General features: G+C 43.1%; 1 protein-coding gene across 1 annotated transcript in view; it reads right to left on the minus strand.

The window, feature by feature from the left end:
- TPO (thyroid peroxidase) overlaps positions 1–23,516 on the minus strand; it is a 250,087-nt gene that overhangs the window by 73,654 nt on the left and 152,917 nt on the right. The window contains exons 7-8 of the mRNA XM_044290990.1: positions 17,944–18,181; positions 2,212–2,420 (exon numbers count right to left, since the gene is read on the minus strand). Coding sequence (XP_044146925.1) covers positions 2,212–2,420; positions 17,944–18,181 — 447 coding nt within the window. The remainder of the gene's footprint in view (positions 1–2,211; positions 2,421–17,943; positions 18,182–23,516) is intronic.

The raw sequence follows: 23,516 nt of genomic DNA on the forward strand, positions 1-23,516 counted from the left end.
CCTGACTTCCCTCCCGCTTATAAAATATGGAGGCACATTGAGGGCTGCAGGGGGGAGGATCGGGGACAGGAATCATCTCAGGCTAATTTGCATATGTATAAAATCAGTTTTTATTTTTACATAATAAAAGCACACAGAGCTATGGGGACTGGGTATGGCCGAATGCAAACGGCCGTGAGCGGTCCGTGGAACCACGGACTGGATTTCTGCTGAGAGCAGGAGCACACAGCGTCATTGGTTGCTATGACGCCGTGCGCTCCCTGCTGCCGCCAAAATACAGTAATGCACTGGGATGATCTATACCAGTGTATTATGATGCCGTGTGCTCCTGCTCTCAGCAGGAATCCAGCCCGTGGTTCCACGGACTGCTCACGGCCGTGAAAAATGTAGTCAGACCTGTTAAAATGTGAAGTTGCACGTATTGCACCAAAACATGCGCATCATTAATTGCCAATTTGCGCAATCGCAAATATATTGGAGCACTCTATCTGCATATAAAGCTATTGTAATGTTCTGCCGTGCCAACCATTTTCTCCAGTCTCATGAAACTTCTAGCAGCTTGAAAAATTTAGCAACAGTGACCCACGCCTGTATTCCGCTCGCAATAAGCGCATATTACATTGTCAATTTTTAAGAAAATAATTGCGAATTCTCGGATTTGCGAATTTATGACAAATATTGGCGAAATATTGCAAATTCAAATATTTCCCCTGCCGCTTATCACTAATCTAGACTCCATATCTGCAGCACTAGCCATGTATTACTGTAGATAATGCTCAGGGTGACAGATTCACTTTAAAGATTTTATGTTGCTCGCTGTATTACAGTGAATGTTGTTTTCATTATCTTCCATCCATGTTAAGTTTTTTTTTTGGTGGTCCTGGATTCCTGGCTTCTGCTCCTGAAAACAAGGTCTATCAAGTGTTTTGAAGCCATGGCCCCTATATATGCCATCACTGAAAATAACTGCATTGCCTCCCCCCACTCCAGTCGGCATTACGCGCTCTCACCCTGTCTTCTACTGCGCTGACTCCACAACAAGTGTTCGTGTCTATGCAGTACAATTATCCTCTGCCACCAGTGTCCTGTCCTATATGTGCAGCTAGGGTTTTCACAGTGTGCATGCTTAATTCACTTGCCGGCTGTGCATATAGGAAGGGACACTGGAGGCAGAAGAGAATTGTCTAAACTGTGCAGATGCCGAACACTTGTCGTGGAGTCTGAGCAGTAGAAGACTAAGCGGGGACACGCAATGTCAGCTGGTCAGGAGAGGCGGCACAGCCATTTTCAGTGATGGCCACAGGTGCCACAGCTGCAATACACTCCATAGATCCTGTTTAGGGCAGGTTCACATCAACGTTATGAATTCTGTTATAAGGAAAGCAATAACATGGTTATAATGGAAAAAATTGTTATCAGTAAGACGGAATTCAAAACGGAAACCTTTAGAGACATTCCGATTTGATCTGTCATAATAGAGGTCTATGGGCAAACATAACGGATCCGTCTGGTTTCCGTTATGCAGGACGGAAAAGAAAGTGCTGTCGACAGGACATTTTCATCCTAAATACAAAACCAAGCAACTTTCTTTAGTAAAAATGTTCAACCGTCTTGCTGTTGTAGAGTCTGTGTAAACCCTTCACAAAGCTAGCTGTGCTGCTTCTTCTGACATAGACCTTAAACAAACAGAACTAAAATCCATACTGTATTATTGTAAGGGACGTACCAACATGAGAAAGGCCAGAAGCTGTGACTAGGTGGCAAACTGAATATCAGGGGCCTGAAAGTTAAATGAATGATTGACAGAATGAATGAAGGTCAGAGTCTGAAAATGAGTGCACCCTTTTTCTAACTTTACATATGTGAAAACACTCTTTCCATGTCAAAGATGTACATAGCTTTTAAGACATCACAAAATAGTACTTTCCCAAATTCAGAACTTCCATTTATGAGTTCTCTAACAAAAGATCTTATGGGGAGCTTGATCAAACTGGTGTAAAGTAGAACTGGCTTAGTTGTCAATAGCAACCAATCAGATTCCACCTTTCATTTTCCAAAGGAGCTGTGAAAAATGAAAGGTGGAATCTGATTGGTTGCTGTGGGCAACTAAGCCAGTTCTACTTTACACCAGTTCGAGAAATGACCCCATTAGTTTCTAGATAAAGTTTTACAGAAAATCACAGAGAAATGACCACTCAGTTATATGCACACCTGGTTCTGGATTCTCCTTCCAGGCTTCTAGAGTCATGCCAGGAATATTGTCACAAGATGTAAAACCTTCTGAATAATTTTCCATCAGGAAGCTATCAGGAGGTGCACGTGTTAGTCCTGTATTGTCACAAATAACACGAGACAGAGAATGCTTTTCAAGGTCCGCTTTCTGTTTGCTGGTGAAAACATTAGAATTTTCATACCAAAACCTAAACATGAGAAGACAAATTAGACCTCTGATGCAGTATAATTAATATCTGAAGTGATACTGGATTTCTTAGAATATGTTGCAGATCTAATTATGGTACAATGCAAGTGGACGGGTTTATAAAATGGTGGAAGGGGGAATTTGTGACAAACATGAGAATTTTACTGTGGATTCAATGCATATTTAGCACCAATTTGTAGCAAAGCCTTGGTAGATTTCTCCACTCACATTTGTGTGTGACCTTTAGGCTTCGGCTACACTGCAATGTTTTGTAGTGCAACTGATTGATTTTAACTATTGAACTACAAGTGCAATCCAAATGCATGAACTTAATTTAATGAAATCTCATGTGCTGCAGCTGCCACTCAATAGTTAAAGGGCATCTGTCAGCAGATTTGTACCTATGACACTGGCTAACCTACAGATGTAGCAGAGCTAGCGATCACTAGTGATGAGCGGGAGGTGCCATATTCGATTTCGCGAATATTCGAATGAATATTCGTGTTATATTCGTCGAAATCGAATATTCGTAATTATTCCAATTATCGCGAATAATATGCGATTTAATTAATCGCGTATTGCGATTATTTCTTTTGATAGTATAAGGCAACGTTCCTATGACTAATTGACTATGGCTAGGCTAATATGTGTATTTGACGAAACTTCGTAATATTGCTCTAACTTCGTCTTTTAGATTATTACAAATATTCAAAAAGACGAAGTTAGAGCAATATTATGAAATTTCGTAAAATACACATATCGATTGTAATTTAGCTAATATAGTGCTATAATCCTTTTTTTCCCTCAAATTTTCTTTGCCTCTTCTGAACTTAAGTTTTGTAAAATATGTACACTATTAAAAAAATTACTATAGCAGTATATTAGCTAAATTACAATCTATGTGTATTTTACGAAATTTCGTAATATTGCTCTAACTTCGTCTTTTAGAATATTCGTAATATTGCTCTAACTTCGTCTTTTAGAATATTCGTTATATTGCTCTAACTTCGTTTTTTAGAATATTCCGAATATTCTAAAAGACGAAGTTAGAGCAATATTAAGAATATACGTAAAAAGTTGAAATCGCAATGCGATTAATATAACTCGAAATAATAGCATGGCAATTTCAACTGAGCACTGCTATATTCCATATTAGGCTAGAATTAATGAATATGGAATATAGCAGTGTTAAGTTGAAATCGCAATCTGATTAATTCAAGTTATTATAATCGAATTGCGATTTCAACTTGACACTGCTATATTCCATATTCATTAATTCTAGCCTAATATGGAATATAGCAGTGCTAAGTTGAAATCGCCATGCGATTACTTCGAGTTATATTAATCGCATTGCGATTTCAACTTTTTACGTATATTCTAAATATTGCTCTAACTTCGTCTTTTAGAATATTCGTAATATTCTAAAAGACGAAGTTAGAGCAATATAACGAATATTCTAAAAGACGAAGTTAGAGCAATATTACGAATATTCTAAAAGACGAAGTTAGAGCAATATTACGAAATTTCGTAAAATACCCATATAGATTGTAATGTAGCTAATATGGAATATAGCAGTTCTAATTTGAAATCGCAATCCGATTAATTCAAGTTATAATAATCGAATTGCGATTTCAAATTTTTACGTATATTCTTAATATTGCTCTAACTTCGTCTTTTAGAATATTCGTAATATTCTAAAAGACGAAGTTAGAGCAATATTACGAATATTCTAAAAGACGAAGTTAGAGCAATATTACGAATATTCTAAAAGACGAAGTTAGAGCAATATTATGAAATTTCGTAAAATACCCATATAGATTGCAATTTTGCTAAAATGGAATATAGCAGTGTTAAGTTGAAATCGCAATGCGATTAATTCAAGTTATAATAATCGAATAGCGATTTCAACTTACTGCTATATTCCATATTCGTTAAAACGAATATGGAATATAGCAGTGTTAAGTTGAAATCGCAATTCGATTATTATAACTTGAATTAATCGAATTGCGATTTCAACGAAATTCTCAAATCCGACAGTACATTCTAGTATATGGAGACGTTCCCATGGTGATGGGGACGCTCCATGAGCACGGAAGTCGGCAGAAGCAGTAACGGGCACTGACTGGAGCAGCCAGGAAGCCAGGAATCCAAAGGACAGGTAAGAACAACTTTAGGGAAGTGGGAAAGAAAAAAATATAACAATTAAAAAAATAAAATAAAATAAAATAAAAAAAAGTGAATATTCGATTTCACGAATGTATAGAACGATTATCTAAATATTTGCGAAATCTCGAAATTGCGATATTCGAGAAAAAAATTCGCAATTCGAATATTCGCGCTCAACACTAGCGATCACAGTAGAATTGCGTGAGCGCAGAGCGATATCCTCTTTCATTACAACGCGTACACGTAAAAAGAGTAGTGAGAAAATTCAGGGTGCAATTTTGGTTTGCAAACAGCAGAACTGCAGTTTCATACCGTAGTATTTGTACATAATGAAGTAATGAATGAGTGGCCCCCTGTGACTTCCCCATCTGAGGCTATTGTACACCTCATTTTATGTGATAATGTATACGGTAGCTGCAGCTACCGCTTCCCAGTGGGCAAGCGGGCACCATGGCGTCACCTTGGGGGGGTGTCTTTGGATGGGAGGAATGAGTAGGCACCATGGTGTTACCTAGGGGAAGATGAACAACCAGCGGGCACTGTGGCATTACCTGTGGAAGGGGTGAGAGGAGATGAGCGGGCACCGTGGCAGAGGAACAAGTGATGAGCGCACCTAGTGTGGCAGACGCTATGCAGTTAACCCCTCTTCTCCTGTAGGTTTGTCCCGTATAAGGACTTTTCAGGATCAGAAGCAGCCCAGGGACAGTTCGAGGAGGATCCCTTTAGTAGAAGCGCAGGAAGGAGTGAGCGCTGACTCTGTAAGGACTGTGGCCCCTGAACGCGGGGCCATGTACATACAAGCTGGGGACCAGAAGGGTCTGCCGCTGGAGCGACACCACTGATTATAGGGTATATGTGGCTGCAGGATCCGCTCCACTTATTTCCAACGTTTTAGAGAGCCTATCTGATAACAAACCAGAAAATGACCCGATTCTGAGCTCTACCAGACTAGAAGAGGACTCTAAGCCAGGAAGTGTTAATAGAGCAACTGAGCCATTCCATATTAATGAGGAAGTGCAAGTGGAGCAAGACAGCCCAAGATATGTAAGAGCTGCCAAAAGCCTACCTGCGACCGGCTGGTTGCTCTACCTAACAACAGCCCCATAGTGGGACATCATGCAGGAGTTGGTAGCCGAGTACCACAATTAAAGAAGACCAAAAAGCAGACCCAATCTGAGCCTGATCAACAGAATTTGTCGCTAGGAGAGTCTTCTATGAGCTGTGAGAACGAGCTTAGTACTGATGAATTCTGTAAAGCGGAGACTGAGCCTATTACTGAATGGTAAGCAGTAGTGTTGATCGCGAATATTTAATCGTGAATTTTTATTGCGAATATTGGCACTTCGAGAATTTGCAAATATCTAGAATATAGTGCTATATCTTCATAATTGCAAATATTCTAGATTTTTTTTTCATCTGAACCCATGATCCTCACTGCTTCTTGCTTGTGGGCCAATGAGAAGGCTGCAATGTCTTTGACTTTAGGAGTAGTGTTAATCGCAAATTTTCGTATCGAATATTTTTTTTTTATTGCAAATTTTTATCGCAAATGTTCTGATTGTCGATTATTGCAATCAAGAAAATAATGACTGGAGAACACAAATTCTCAAATATATTACGGATATTTGCCCAAATATTTGCGAAATATCGCAAATTCTAATATTGCCCCTGCCGCTCATCACTGGTAAGCAGCCAGGTTTGTGCCCACAAAATATTTAAATGCAACAGGTCCATGAAACTTCACCTGTTGAGTCATACAGCTACACAATGCGAGTCTTGTGGCTGTCGCCTGCAGAAAAAGAAGCGTGCCGGTCACTGGGCTAAGAAGTGCCGTGTCTGTTGACTAATCACTAAAGTTACAGGACTTCCTGATTGCCATAGAGCAGGGATAAGCAACCTCCGGCACTCCAGGTGTTGTGAAACTACATCTCCCATCATGCACACTTGCTTGGCTGTTCTCTGAACTTTCACAGAAGTGAAAGGAGCATGCTGGGAGTTGTAGTTTCACAACAGCTGGAGTGCCGGAGGTTGCTGATCCCTGCCATAGAGGATGTCCTTCCAAGTGATAAGATCTCCAAGGAGAAGGGAAATTAAATAGAGAAATAGAAAAATCCAACCCATTGCAAAGCACAAAAAAGACCTCAAATGGATGCATATGATGTTGGTTGTGAAAGGACTGACCAAAAAACCCAGAAAGAAGAAAGAACAGACTATGAAGGGTCATAATGAAGAGAAGTCTGGTTACAGCTTGGAACCCTCAGTATATTCAGGTACTGTAGGCAAAGATGTTTCTTAAACATCTTTCTGCTTCTCCTAAAAGTGACCCCGGTTCTTCAGGGTTGCATCTTTCACAGAAGAAATTATTAGGTGGAATACAAAAAATCAAATATAAACAATATGTCTAAAGAAGCTCCACCAGGATATAGCACCATCTAGCTGCAGTAATACAATATATTTCTCTATTTTATTTTCAGTCGCAGAAAGGTTTCATGGATCTGTTGCCAGGGGCGTACATACAGGGGTCGCAGGGGTCGCAGTTGCGACCGGGCCCGGCACTCCAGGGGGCCCGGTCACCTGTGGATCCGCCCTGCAATAGTGCTGTGCCTGTATAACCCGGGCGGCCGGCCCGGGGCCCGCTCCCCAGTGTTGAGTTTCCTTGCTGCCAGCCCTACCCTCCCTTGAGTCTCCTCCCCTTGAGTCTGCTCCCCGGCTGGCGGTGCGGCGTGCCGGACATGATGTTGAGATGCAGGGAGAAGGCGCTGGAAAAGAAAGGGAGAGGGAGAGCGCTGCGTAAAGAAGCCGGTCCGGCTTTCAGAGTGAGTGAGGTCTGATGGGGGCTGAGAGTTGGGCAATGTATGTAAAGTTATGACTGGTGACTTGTGCTATGAAGTAATGGGGGGTTTTCTGTTGTCTTGGGGTGCAGCTCTTTTGTGTAGGCACTTCTATTGAGCTTCTAGTATATGCTTGGATGTAGCAGAGCTAGTTTTGTCCGGCATTTCCTTTGCCTTCATATAGTAAAATACTTCATTGGCCTATCAATGGCTTTATAACTAACTCTGCTATATTTCTGTAGCCTACAACCTCTGACTGCCCAGTTGGGCTGAAACTACTACACCCAAGATGTTCTGGCAGTAATAGTAAATGGATATTGGTGCAATTCTAAATTACTAGTCTATAACATATTTATTATATAGACTAGTAGCTCAGAATTGCACCAACATCAATTTACTATTACTGCCAGAACATGTTGGGTGTAGTAGTTTCAGCCCAACTGGGCAGTCAGAGGTTGTAGGCTGCAGAAATATAGCAGAGTTAGTTATTAAGCCATTGATAGGCCAATGAAATGAAGTATTTTATCATATGAAGGCAAATGAAATGCATGACAAAACCAGCTCTGCTACATAATGTAGAAGAGCTGATTTTACGTGGGAATACCGTGGGTTATACCGAATATCATCCTCTTGTATATAGTAATATACAGTATATAATATATACACAGTACAGACCAAAAGTTTGGACACACCCTCTCATTCAAAGAGTTTTCTTTATTTTCATGACTATGAAAATTGTAGATTCACACTGAAGGCATCAAACCTGTGAAGTGAAAACCATTTCAGGTGACTACCTCTTGAAGCTCATCAAGAGAATGCCTAGAGTGTCCAAAGCAGTAATCAAAGCAAAAGGTGGCTACTTTGAAGAACCTAGAATATGACATATTTTCAGTTGTTTCACACTTTTTTGTTATGTATATAATTCCACATGTGTTAATTCATAGTTTTGATGCCTTCAGTGTGAATCTACAATTTTCATAGTCATGAAAATAAAGAAAACTCTTTGAATGAGAAGGTGTGTCCAAACTTTTGGTCTGTACTGTATATATATATATATATATATATATATATGTATACATATACATACTCGCGCAGCGGCGTTTGGGGGGGCGTCGACAGGGCCGGGGCCCCATGGATTGTGTGTACGCAACTGCCTGTTGCATTTAAATATTTTGTGGGCACAAATGTGTCTGTTTACCATCTGGTAGGACCATCTGGTCACTAATATCCAATTCAGTAATAGGCTTAGTCTCCTCTTTACAGAATTCATCAGGACTAAGCACGTTCTCACAGCTCATAGCGACAAATTCTGTTGATCAGGCTCAGATTGGGTCTGCTTCTTAGTCTTCTTTAATTGTGGTACTCGGCCACCAACTCCTGCATGATGTCCCACTATGAGGCTGTCTTTAGGTAGAGCGACCAACCGGTCGCCGGTTGGCTTTTGGCAGTTCTTACATATCTTGGGCTGTTTTGCTCCACTTGCACTTCCTCATTAATATAGAGTGGAATGGCTCAGTTCCTCTATTAACACTTCCTGGCTTAAAGTCCTCTTCTAGCTCTGAATCGGGTCATTTTCTGGTTTGTTATCAGATAGGCTCTCTAAAACATAGGAAATAAGCTGCGCAAATCCTACAGCCACCGATAAACCCTATAATCAGTGACATCGCTCCAGGGGCAGCCCCTTCTTCTGGTGCCCAGCTTGTTATGTACACAGCCCCGCGTTCAGGGGCCACAGTCCTTGCAGAGTCAGCGCTTACTCCTTCCTGCACTTCTACTAAAGGGATCCTCCTCGAACTGCACCAGGCTGTCCCTGCGCTGCTTCCGATCCGAGCCTGAAAAGTCCTTATCCGGGAGAAACCTGCAGGAGAAGAGGGGTTAACTGCATAGCGGCTGCAACACTAGGTGCGCTCATCACTTGTTCCTCCACCACGGTGCCCGCTCATCTCCTCTCATCCCCTCCGCAGGTAATGCCATAGTGCCCGCTGGTTGTTCATCCTCCCCCAGGTAACACCACTGTGCCCACTCATTACTCCGATCTAAAGACACCCTCCCAAGGTAACGCCATGGTGCCCGCTGTCAATCTGGCATGAGAGCAGAGCATGCTGGGTAGCTGCGGCCACCGAGGGGCATATACATTATCACATAAAATGAGGTGTACAGAAGCTTCAGATGGGGAAGTTACAGGTGTGATTTACTACTCATTCATTACTGTACGTACTTTAGGTTAACACTGCCATCTACTGGCCTTGTTGTGTATTTCTATTACCGAGTGAAAGAGGAGAAGTTGGGATTTGTTATTGTCGCTATGCGAAAACAGTGATCGCTAGCGCTGCTACACCTGTACTGAGAAAAATTATGCATGAGCAACAGGGGCATTTCCGCTATATCTAGAGGCTCTGCTCTCTCTGCAACTGCCGCACCCACTGTACTTTGATTGACTTTAGGACAAGTCAGGGCCAGGCTTGATGACATCTACACTGCTTGGCCATGTCAATCAAATTGCAGAGGTTGCAGAGAGAGCTGAGTGTCTAGGAGTAATGGAAACATGCCAGTTGCTCCTAGAGGCTCATTTCCATATATTAAAACAGTTTTTCTGAGCACATATGAACATGGGACCAACATCTTCAGCTGACAAGCGCACATGTAACTGGTCAGTCAGTTTCATAGGTAGAAATCTGCTGACAGATGCCCTTTAGAATCACTCAAACTACTGAACTACAGCTGCAGTCCAAGTGCATGCACTCAGTAAAATGCAATCTTCTGGACTGCAGCTGTCACTCAATAGCTAAAATCAAGATGAGGAAAAGAGCTAAAGAAAATAACCTGCACACTGTGCTCAAGTCTTAGGCCTCTTTCACACGACCGTGTGTCCCCTGTGTGGCTGTATTACGGCCCGCATATGGCAGGTCCGCAATGCACGGGGCACCGGCCGTGTGCATTACGCATCACGGATGTGGACCCATTCACTTGAACGGGTCAGCAAATCCGGAGATGAGGTGCAGTGCGGAACGGAAGCACTATGGAGTTCTTCTGTGGTGTTCCATTCCGTGCTTCTGTTCCGCAAAAAGATAGAACTTGTTCTATCTTTTTGCAGAACGGACAGATCGCGGACCCCATTCAAGTGAATGGGTCTGCGATACGCATGCGGCTTCCCCGCGGTTGGTGCCCGTGCATTGCGGACCGTAATTTGCGGTTCGCAGCATGGCCACGGGGGACACATGTTCATGTGAAAGAGGCCTTAAAGTGATGTATTTCAGAAATACCGTATATGTGTCCCCTTCCAGAATCCCTATCATGGACTGGGTCAGGTAAATTTGTGGTGAAATCCTCATGATATCAATATTATTGTATCACATATATTTCAATCTTGTAGTTACTTTGTATGAATGAATTCCGACATTTCAATGATATCTCTATTTTTATCAAGTGCCTTAAGCCTGTTCATGTTTTAGTTTGGGATATTGTTGGATGTGCAAAATCTCCTCAATTTTTTGCAGCTATACACGTGGGTCCCAAGATATAGGTTGACTTGAGATAAATTCATCAATGTGTCCCAGTTCAGTCATTTTTAACTCTGCAGGGAGACTTCAGTTAATCATGAGCAGACAGTCGCATTGTAACCATGCCATATTTTGTTTTAGTAAAAATGTACGGTACTGGTCTGTCTATTAGTGAGCTTAACCACCAGATGCTGATATTGCTTTATATTGTATATATATATATATATATATATATATATATATATATTGGATATAACAAGAAGTAGTTGAAATCAAATGAAATTTTCCATGTGTGGATGTAATGGTGATATATAGGAGGTTCTGGCATTCTGTTGGGTGCCACTAGCCTGGATACAAGATGAGATATGGTCGGACATGGAGGCATGCAGGTTTTGTTTGGTATCCTGATGCACATTTGCCTACAGATGTTGTAACTGGGCCCGTAGATACTGCACACTCATAGGTTGCCAAAGCCAATGTCCTAGCTGATCATATAAATGCTTGACCACGCGACCAGGCAGGCCATCGAAGTGTGGTAATCTGGTGGGTGCATTCCTAGAAAACCCTTGCCATGTGTGGGCGAGTGTTATCCTGACAAAAAATGCCAGCTGGAAGCCCTGCCATGAGAAGCAACACATGTGGCTGCAGGATGTCCTGTGCATATCGTTGAACTGTTAGTGTCCCTCATATCACTACTAGGCGTGACTGACTGTCGTATGCAATAGCTCCCCAGATCATCACACCAGCAGTTGGGGCAGTATGTCACTCCACAGTAAATGCAGGACTGAAGCACTGACCAGAAGGCCACCATAACCAAGTCGGACCATTGTGGCATCCCAAACAGAGACTGCATTGGTCACTGAAGAAGATATGATTTCAGTCCGTAACAATCCAGGTTTCTCATTCACGACACCACTCTAAACAAAGGAGACTGTGGTTGGCTGTCAATGGTATAACACATAATGGGCGCCATTTCAGCAAATTTCTATTTAAAAGCCTTTTAAATAGAGTATACTATAGCTAGATTGTACATTGCCCCAGATCTTGTAGCTTTATGCCCAGGAGGCACAATTCTGATAACATAAGGTTCTCATCTGTGAAAGCCACCTTGTCATTGGTAAATGGGCCCGACACAATTTTGATCGAAAATGTGTACAAAGATGGGGGCAGAGCCTGTGCTGGAGAAAGATGGCTGGGTAAAGCGCTGCTCTGCTACTAGTTTTTCCCTTCTAGCCTGATTCAAGTAGCCTGCTGGACCCACTATGATCAAAATCGGTGGCCCCAAACCTACTGACCCTCCTGGTCCCACTAAAACATCTAACCAGTCTGGTGAGATGGAGAAATTTATAAAAAAAAAAAAAAAAAGCATCCACTGCTTACGTGGCCAAAGAATCCAAGATGGCACCCGGAACACCGTGTACTTCGGGACACAAACAACAAGCAGCTGCAGGCGCAGAGCGAGGTAGGGAAGATTAACCTGGACCCGACAGCCTCCCTATCTCAAGGCCTTTCTTAAGGGAAGCCCTGGCAGACGCACTAGAGCCTCTTACCTCAGACTTGGCAGCCATTAAAGAGGACATGCGCCATATAGGCAGGAGGATGGCGATTATAACGCGTCAAGGGGCAATGTCCTCCAACTTGGCTCAATACCAGGCCCACATAAACTCTCTATATATCGCATTTGAAGACCAGGAAAATCGGGGCAGATGCAATAACTTGTGCTTCAGAGGCATCGCTGAGTCTGTGGCCCCCAGGGATATAACTGAAACAGTAGTTCAGATTTGCCTAAATTTATTGGGGCCAGATTCTGCTCATGAGGTCATAATACAAAGGGCACACAGGGCACTTCGCCCGAAACCTCAGCCTTCTGAGCCACTTCGAGATGTCATATGCTAATTTCTGCACTTTCCTACCAAAGAAGCAATCATTAACTGCTATGAACAATCCATCTATACTGTGGGAAGATAACACCATCACTATTTTCCAGGATCTAGCACAATCCACTCTGAAAAAAAGAAGAGCGTTGAAACTGCTCATTGATTGGCTTCGCTCTCATAAGACCCTATATAGATGGACATTTCCATTCGGACTATCCTTTATATATGAGGGACGCCGTCTATCTATCACATCTTACAAGGACCTGGGTAAGGTGTATAACCACCTCAAGATATCTCCAATGCAGATTTTGGGAAATGGCTCAGGTTTTATCCACATCTACCTGCAGTTACCACTTGGGAAATGCCTCGCACCCCAAGACCTCAGAAGCCCAAGAGAAGGTCTGCAACCTCAACACCAAGAAGATTGCCACTTACAGATGATTGGGGAAGCATATTGTCACCTATTCTGTAAGTCAACAGGAGACTTATCCGGGTGACAACAAGGACCACCTTACATAAGTGTTCTTTCTCGTCAATCTTCTTGTTTCTCTAATTGAGTTCGTATTACTGCATCTTTCTCCTATATATTAAGACCATTTGGACCATGATTTACAGCTCAGATCCGGAGTCTCTTCTCCTCCAGATTTGCTCTTTATCTCCCTTATAGCTCTTTGGAGGCCGAGATCTCTGGACCACCCAAGATATAGTAGGGTCCAACACCCTCCGCTTAAAAGAGGGAACTACCAAACTGTATTTACCTTACCCCTACCATGTTATCTGAGCTTCAGTGCTCTGACAAACTGATATTAACTAGTTTATCTATAGGTTATTTTGTTTGTTTTGTTTTTTGTGTTTACCATTTCTCTATACACGACAGGTACAACTACTCTCCACTGACCTACAACCAGACAGAACTGGGCTTATTAGGGATCTCCGCTGCTCCACCCCGGTAGGCTAAGTATTACTGTATACCACTTGCATTTAAATACTGGTCACATTTTAGTAATAGGCACTACCCCTTCTCCTATTTCATAAATTATGGCTGATATATGTGTAGCATAATTTAATGTTAAGGGATTTCTCTCCCGCTCTAAACGTAGTCAGATTTTTTCATACTTGAAAAAGGAGAAATGCTCGGTTCTAATGCTCCGAGAGACGCATTTCAAGTTTGATAAATATCCAAATCTCCTTTTCTCACATTGGTATCACTGCGGTTCGGGTTCCTCGGCCTCCAGGGGTGTGAGCATAGGAATTCGGAAATACCCCTCATTTACATATATCTCCCAAATTCAAGATAAAGAGGGGAGATACATTTTGCTTTGCATCTCCAATCAGGTATACACTTTTGTCAACGTATACGCCCCTAATGTTGGTCAGGTTGCCTGGATGGATGAAGTACTTTCTTTGTTAGAACAGTATAAGAAAGGTGTGGTGGTGCCAGGAGGAGATCTTAATCTAACATTGGAACCAACTTTAGATTTGATGTCTAAAAGATCGGCAATTTTTGCTAAAGCTCTTAAACACCTTAAGAAAAAATTACAAAATTGGTTCATTTGTGATGTTTGAAGACTTTTTAATCCCTCCATGCATGACTATACCATTTTCTCGAAGGTCCATAGATCATACCAGAGACTTCATTATTTGTTTATATCTAAAGAACACCTCCAGCTCTGTACAGAGGCTTATATAGGAACTATGCACTTGTCGGATCATTCTCCTGTGTTCCTTGCCATCTCTGCTCCCAAATTAGAGCCTCGTTCATTTAGATGGCGATTGAATGAACAACTTATCTCCTCTGGAGAGCCTTTAACTCGCCCACAAAAACTACTTGAGGAAGTTTTCTCTATTAACTCCCTCCCAGAGACCTCACCCCACGTGGTGTGGGATGCCCATAAGGCATATATTAGAGGCCAGTTTATAAGCATGGGGGCTAAACAGTCCCTGTTAGATATTCACCTCACTGAACTTACTGAACTGCAAGAGTCAGAGAAAAACCTACTGAACACTGCTTCAGGTAAATATTACCTTCACTCCCAACTTAAAGGGTTTCTGTCACCAGAATTAACCCTATTAAACTATGTGCTAATGTCAACTGAACCTAACTAGCCTATTCCTACTTTTATCTATGCCCCCATTACTCCAGAAATATTATGTTTATAATATGCTAATTAGCAGAGCACCCGAGCACAATAGAAGTCAATGGGAGAACCCGAGCATTAAACCAGGCACCCCCTGCTCTGAAGAGGGGAGGGTGTCTGGTTCACAGTAAAAGGTCAGAAATTGATGGAAACACCACTGAATTGGTTCGGGAACAGCATGGGGAGGATATCTGGATGGATCTTGGACTCACAGGTTTCTACTGGGAACAATGGGAAAAAGGAGGGCCTCATTCACATTGTGGTACAATTGTTCATGTAGTGGGACTCCTACACTCATAAAGCCTATGCACTGAAAGGGCTGCCAAAAATTACAAGGAACCGACACTCCAATACACCCTTTATTACACATAAAGAAGGGCATCATACACAGCTTTGAAAAATTATGATTGATGGCCTGCTGGTGACCATATAAAACATTAGGGGCAAGGGCCTGCTGCTGATCTGACCATCTAAAACATTAGGGGTGAGGGTCTGCTGCTGAGCTGACCCTCTAAAACATTAGGGACGAGGGACTGCTGCTGATCTGACCATCTAAAACATTTGGGGGGAGGGTCTGCTGCTGAGCTGACCCTCTAAAACATTAGGGACGAGTGCCTGCTGCTGATCTGACCATCTAAAACATTAGTGGCGAGGGCCTGCTGCTGATCTGACCATCTAAAACATTATGGGTGAGGGCCTTCTGGTGACCCTATAAAACATTAGGGGTGAGGGTCTGATGCTGAGATGACCCTCTAAATCATTAGGGGCGAGGGCCTGCTGTTGATTTGACCATCAAAAACATTAGGGGCGAGGGCCTGCAGCTGATCTGATCATCTAAATCATTATGGGCGAAGGCCTGCTGTTGATTTGACCATCAAAAACATTAGGGGCGAGGGCCTGCAGCTGATTTGATCATCTAAATCATTATGGGCGAGGGCCTGCTGGTGACCCTCTAAAACATTAGGGGAGAATGCCTGCTGCTGATCTGACCGTCTGAAACATTAGGAGTGAGGGTTTGCTGCTGAGCTGACCCTCTAAAACATTAGGGGCGAGGGCCTGCTGCTGATCTGACCCTCTAAAACATTTTTAGTTTTGAGAAACTGCTAAACCACTAAGTTGAACACGTGGGCTAGGCATGGTATGTGTGTGAGCTTGCCGAGCACCAAAGCCGCCACCATGCGACCATTATCAGACACAACCATGCCTGATTGTAGGTTGAGCGGTGAGAGCCACAGCTCAGTATGGTCCCTTATACCCTACCACAGCTCTGCGGCGGTATGCTGTTTGTCACCTAAGCACATTTGTTTCAGCACAGCCTGTTACCGCTTCCCCCACTGCAGTGCTACACTGCTTCCAGCTACTGACTGATGGCTGACTGGTGCTGCAAGATGAGAATTCAGAGGTGGAAGTGGAGGAGGAGGTGGGAGGAGAAGGGGGGGGGTTGCAGCCACTAATGTAGGTGGTGGCGGAAATCCTGATGGAAGTAAGTCCTGCAATCCTTGGCGTCGGTAGTACCTGTGCCATCCCAGAGTACGACTCACTCCCGGCCTCCACAACGTTCACCCAGTGTGCCGTCAGGGAAATGTAGCGTCCCTGGCCAAAAGCACTTGTCCATGTGGGTGGATGGCTGGGTTTTTGCGCTTTCGTTCAAAGGCCTGGGGTATGGACATCTGTACGCTGCGCTGGGACACTTAACAGTGATTTCCACAATAACCCACCCCTTAACAGTGACCTTCACAGCAGCTGCCCCTTTAATAGTGACCTCCACAGTCCCTCATCCCCTTAATTAATAGTGATTTTCACACTAATCCACCCTCTTAACACTGACCTCTACAGCACCCCGCCCCTTAACACTGTCCTCCATAGCGGACTATCCCCTTAACTGTGACTTCCTCCTTAAAAGAGACCTTCACAGCGCCTGCCCCTTTAACAGCGACTGCCACAGTACCCTGTTGCCTTAAAAGTGACCCCTACAGCAGCTGCGCCTTTAATAGTGACCTCCACAGTCCCCTGCCTCCTTAACAGTAACCTCCACAGTGCCTGCCCCTTTAACAATGACCTCCACAGTATCCCGCCCCCTTAACGGCGCAGAGCCTGGACGGACACAGGGATGTCCTTTTGAACAGCTCACTCTCAGGCAGCAGCACTTTGCTGTCTGAGCGTGAGCTGAAGGGAGAAAGTCACTCTCCCTCCCACCCCTGCAGCTGAAGTTGATTTTTACCTTCATTTTTTCAATTCCCATCGGCTGCGGAGTGGGAGGGGGCATAGCTTAGTAGGGCCTGGGAGCGAGGTTTTAAATCCGTCTTTTGAGGTTGGCCATAATGGCCACCCTACCTGCCCCCTTGACTGTGATCTGCACAGCACTTTGCTCCCTTAACAGTGTCACCCACAGCACCCTGCCCCTTTAAAACTGACCTACAGCAGTGAAGAAAAATGGCTGGGTTGTTATGGAAACCTAGTGTAAAACAGTGTGTATGTGGAGACTAAGGGCCTGCAAGCTTCAATTGGCTGATAACGGACATGTGATCGTGTGTATGGCAGGCTTTTATTGGCTAATGCATTTTTGGGGAATATTGGGTACATGCTAGAGAGCTGAGACCTGGTCTAAAACCTTCCCGGACACCTGATGTACCTGTGTGCCAAATTTTGTGATTGTAAGTGCGACGGTGTAAATTTGTTTAGCGGACATACACACATACTCAGCTTTATACATTAGATATTGAATATAAGTGTAAAAGACAATAAGGAATAAGCAATAAGGAAAATACAGTACAGTTTACAATAGGAATATCTATAAGTCAACAGGCTCTGAGGCATAGGCATCTAAGGAGATTGAAGCGGAAGGGAGGTACTTTTTCCACACCCCTGCATGGCAACCATACCGAAGGACCCTATTTTTGATCATATTCCACAGTTATGCATCTTACTATTTTCTTTTCCATGACATGCTTTTTAGTAGGAGGGAAGATCTGCATAAGGATTAGAATTGTATAAATGTATAATTCTGTTTACCTGTCTCCATCTCGTAGTGCTCGAAATTGAACTCCAATTAAACAAGCAAATAGGGGTCCTGTTCTTCCTCCTGGTAAGAGGTCTTCCACTAGACCGCCCAACCACACGTCAATGTTGTCAGGATGTCCATACAACTCAATAATTTTCCTTGTGATGTTCTCATCGAAAATCGCTATCCTCATGTCCAATGATGAGTTTAGTCTCGGAAGTCCACAAAACTTTCTCCAATCATTGTATCCTTAAAAAAAAATCAGGCCTATTTAACCAACAAGAAGTCATTTAAACAACATGAACTATATATAAAAGCATCACAACATTCACTAAAATGTTCTACTGTGCTGTGTCTACAGCTCCTATGACACTGGGGGACATTTACTAAGCATGTTGTGCCAGAATTGTGGTGTAAAATGCGCAAAAAATAGTGACATTTTGATTTGCACCAAATATATCAACAGTTTTCCCAGAATTTTCATCTTAAAGAATTGATCATGCCAGAAATTAGTTATAAATGTCAAAGTGCGCGGGCTATCATAAGAAAAACTAACTCGTCGTGGGAACAAGTAAAAGGTAAGTAACAGGATGCATTTAATTTTATATAATAGAAATGAACTAAACAACAGGGTTTTGTCACTAAATTAACATTCAACAAAACAATAACAAAAACGTTCCAAGTCTGAGACAAAGTCGCAATTTACGACTGAACATGTTGTAAATATACTTAAAAAGCCACAAACATTTTTCAAATGTCGCAAGTGTAGGTCTGGCGGGGGCAGCGGTGCACCGCCAATCTGGTGAGCTGAGGCTATTGCCTCAGGCAGCACCAGGTCACCAGGTAGGGGCAAGAGGGGGGCAGCGGAAGGGCCAAGGGGAATGAACGCGTTCATTGTGGAAACACTCAACTCTACATATTCAACTGCATCGCTGTACTCAGGACAGCAATACAGTTGAATGCTGTGATGGGGCACGGGAGAAACGTCTCTCTGGGTCCAGCGTTTCCTCTAATAGGATTTAGTCCTAGTTCCTGTAGCCTATCAGAGGCCGGTGTCGTCATTATCACTCTGCCTGAGTCGGGCTGCATAGAGCTCAGGGCACAGACTAGGTCTGTTTTTTGCACTGCATCGCTGACAGCAGAATGGAGGTATTTCACTTTATTATTTTTATTTGGCAACATGCTGTTGGGCCACAATGGGGTGGAGATCATTACTTTGTAACTGGAGAAAGCACTATGGGGGCACTGCAGCTGTAAAAGGGATCATTTTTGTACTGGCACACATTATAAGGGGACCACTATGGGGACATCCATTCTAATGGGGGCACTAAAAGTTAATTTTTTTTGTACTAACACGTTATAAGGAAGCATTTTTTGTACTTCGCACACATTAAAAGGGAGCATTTTTGTACTGGCACATAAAGGAGCATGTTTTGTACTTCGCACACATTATAAGGAAGCATTTATGTACTGGCACACATTCTACACATTTGTTCTACAGGGGGCACTAAAAGGCTTTTTTTTGTACTGGCACACATTGTAAGGGAGCATTTTTTATTTATTTTTTCTTATTTAATCTTTTTATTTTAGAAATGTTAAAGATCTATAGTATTACATTTTGATATCACAAAACAACAACAAAACAACAATACAGTAATACATAGTCTCATCCTATGTTAAATTTCTTTCCTATTTTTTAACCTCCCCATCCCTCCCTCCAACCCCCTTTTCTTCCGCGGAGCTACTGACGTTGCGCCTGGTATTATCATTTCAAGTGGCCCCATATCCGCATCCAAGCTGCCTTTTTCCTTGCTGTTTGGGCAAGAATGTATTCATATTGCTTAACCCTGTTCATCTGTTCCATCCACTCGTGAAAATTAGGATATTCCGTAGTGCCCCAATGTTTAACAATTATTATTTTGGCCAATGCAATACCCCGAAGCCAGAGTCTCTGCTCAATTTTATTTTTATCTGTCTCTGGGAAAACGCCCAGGATAACATATCTAATGCATGCTTCGTATTTCATAGGGGAACTATCCCGCAATTTCCGAAATATTTTAATCCAGTACTCTTTTATCCCTGGGCATTCCCACAGTAAGTGTATATAGTCTCCTCTGTCTTTGCTGCATTTATAACAGTTCTGTTTCCTATCCTTATAAATGGTATGAAAAAAAATTGGTGTGTAGTAGAGACGGAGTATGATTTTCAAAAGAATCCATGCATGGGCAGGGGAGACCGTTGATCTTTTAATATTTCTATACACAACGTTCCACAGAATGGGTTCCCCATTTTGCAAGTCCTTTTCCCATTTGGCCTCACTTCTGAATGTGATTGTTTTAGTGTATTCATATTTTAACTTTGCATAGATGTGTGATATAGAAATATTGAAAGTCATTTCTTGACAAAAATCTAAAAAAGTGTTACTTACTATATTTAAATAATTCATTTTTTTTAATTGGCACACATAAGGGGGTATTTTGTGCTGCCACACATTGCAAGGGGGAATTATTTTACTGGCAAACATTATAAGAGGTCTTTTTTTGTACTGGCACACATTACAAGGGGTATTTTTTGTAAAGCACACAATATAGGGGTGATTATTACTACTGGGTGCACTATGGGGGCATTATTACTTCTGGGGGGCAAAATGAGTGCCATTATTACTATTGTGGGCATTGTTACCACATAGTGCACTCTGGCAGGAATTATTACTATTGTTGGGACTTTTGGGAAGACTATTACATTCGCACAGTATCAGCTTAACACAATTATTTTTAGAGGCCACTATGTTTACGGCACTATACGTTTCAGGAACACTATTTGCTGGGCACAGTTACTTTTTGGGCACTGCGTGCCAAAAATTATTGAAGGGGTACTATCTGTCTGGTAATAGTATATTCAGGGGGATTATCTGCAATATAGTATTGGGAAGCACAATGGACATAGTATTAGAGGCGGCAGGATCGTTCAGAAGGTCAGGAGGAGGATGGAAAAGTAGGAAACTAAAATGTCTGTTTGTCAAACTAAATGCAGAGACAAGAGATGGCTGAAAGAAATCATCATGGCGGTCTGGTTTGAATGGAGAAGATAAAGAAACAGATCATCTGCATCAGAGGACACATCACTGGATGCAAGAGGTATGTGGAGCTGTATAAGGCTACATTCATACACCTGTATGTGTTTTGCGGTCTGCAAATTGCGGATCCGCACAAAAGTGGATGTTGTTCTGTATGGCATCCATTTTATTTTTTGCGGATCCATTGTGACAATGCCTATCCTAGTCAGTAAAACATACAAGAATAGGACATGTTCTATCTTTTTTGCAGGGCTACGGAACGGACATAGGGATGCGGATAGCACATGGTGTGCTGTCCACATTTTTTGCAGGCCCATTGAAATGAATGGGTCTGCATCCTATCCGCACAAAAAAATGGAATGGACACGGAAACAAAATACGTTCGTGTGAATGTAGCCTTACCCTGTATGTTTTGTAGCTTTGTATGAAATGTTTTACAAGCATGTCTTTAACACTAGGGCTGGGGGAAGGGGTTAGATTAAGCAATTGGCATTGGGGGGAGGGGTTTCAGTTTTTTACCACAGGCAGCAAAAATTGGCGTTGGGAGGAGGGGGTTCAGTTTGTGTTCCTTTTGATATATGAGGTGAAACAAATCACTAGTTTTGATTTGCAATGTTCATATTTTTTTTGCCGCAAATTACGCCATTATTGAAAAATGTCCCTTACTGTGTAGCAGTCTGATCCTGCAATCATATTCCCTTTAGGCGTGTTTCACACTGCAGGCACTTCCAGCAGGCTGCTCTGGCATAGAATGCCGGGAAGCAGCCGGACAGAAAACGCCTGCCAGACTTATCAAATGTGAAACAAGCCTTATTGTTTCCTCAACTACTGGCTAAGCTACATTCTGTAGTTTAGCAAGAAGTAGGTCATAGATGGAGGGATGTATGACATGACAATGAACAGTGTCGGACTGGGTGCCTAGGGCTCACGCTCTAGCTCCATGGGACATAAATGATGCAGATTTGGTGCATGCAAATCTGTGACGGAAGCGCACGCTTCCGCGTTTTTACTAATCAGATGCCATGGTTGTGCTTGACCAAAGAATCTAAAGGGTTAAATTCCTGAGATCGCCATTAGTGCCAGTCAAAGACATTTGCCGCAGGCCTCTGCTGTTTGAAACAGTAGAGACCCGCCAGCTATGGCGCCCGCTGCATGCGTAAGCGGATGCAGGGCCGCTGCAAGGATTTTTGCCGCCCTAGGCAAAGATCCATTTTGCCGCCCCCTCATGTCACTCACTCACTGACAGACACACACACACTGACAGACAGACACGCACTCAGATACTCACTGAATGACGTACACAGAAACTAACTGACAGACACACACACACACACACACACACACTGACAGACAGACACGTACTCAGACACTCACTGAATGACGTACACAGAAACTCACTGACAGACACACATACACTCACTGATAGACACACATACACTCACTGACAGACACACTTACACTCACTGACAGACAGACACGCACTCAGACACTCACTGAATGACGTACACAGAAACTCACTGACAGACATACTCACTGACAGACACACATACACTCACTGACAGACAGACACACACTCACTCACCGACAGACAGACACACACTCACTCACTGACAGACATTCACCTATCCACTGAAACACACACACACAGAAACTCACTGACAGACACTCACTCACTGGCACACAAAAACACATATATAATCACTGACAAAAACACAGACACATACTGACCGACAGACATCCACACTGACAGACATACACTCAGTCACTGACATACACACACAGACACTCAATGACAGACACACATACATTTATTGACAGAAAGACAGCCATACATACACTCACTCACTGACATACATACACAGGCAGACACTCACTCAGTTAAACACTTAAACACTCACCTCCCTGGGGTCCAGTGTGGTGCAGCTCCTCAGTCCTCCAGCGCGCCGTTTAGTATGCCGGGCCGGAATGACGTCATATTCCGGCATCACAGAGGATCTGCTAGAACAGCCTCCATTGCTGCCCGCCTTCTCTCCTCCAGCAATTTACTGGCAGAGCAGGCACCTGCCATCAGGTTAAGCAGATGCCTTCTCTGCCATATTTAAGAAGGACCTCCACCTCCTGGCCCCCCTGTAACGGCGCTGGGGGCGGCTCAAGAGCCGCTTACCCAGGGCTGCAGCCCCAGTCAGGGGGAGCCCACGAATGCCTAGTTCGCCTATATGGTTGCACCGGCCCTGAGCGGATGCAATGTTTAAAGACCCTCCCAGAGCTGTACATATTAAGCACTCTAAAGATTAAGTGAAAAAGCACAGCCAGATGTACATGGATGAAGGTGAAGCAGAACTCCCAGGAGCGCCATGGCCCCTTCAGTGTGATGATCGGCCAGGGCACTGGAGACCCATTTGTCAATCATTTATAGCCTAAATTCCAACCAGAATTATTATGCTGTGGAAGCAGCAAGATGATAAGTTGAGAGACAGAGCAATGTACATGAAACAGAAAAAGGGGGAG

The sequence above is a fragment of the Bufo gargarizans genome, chromosome 4 (genome assembly GCF_014858855.1).
Source record: "Bufo gargarizans isolate SCDJY-AF-19 chromosome 4, ASM1485885v1, whole genome shotgun sequence".
NCBI lineage: Eukaryota > Metazoa > Chordata > Amphibia > Anura > Bufonidae > Bufo > Bufo gargarizans.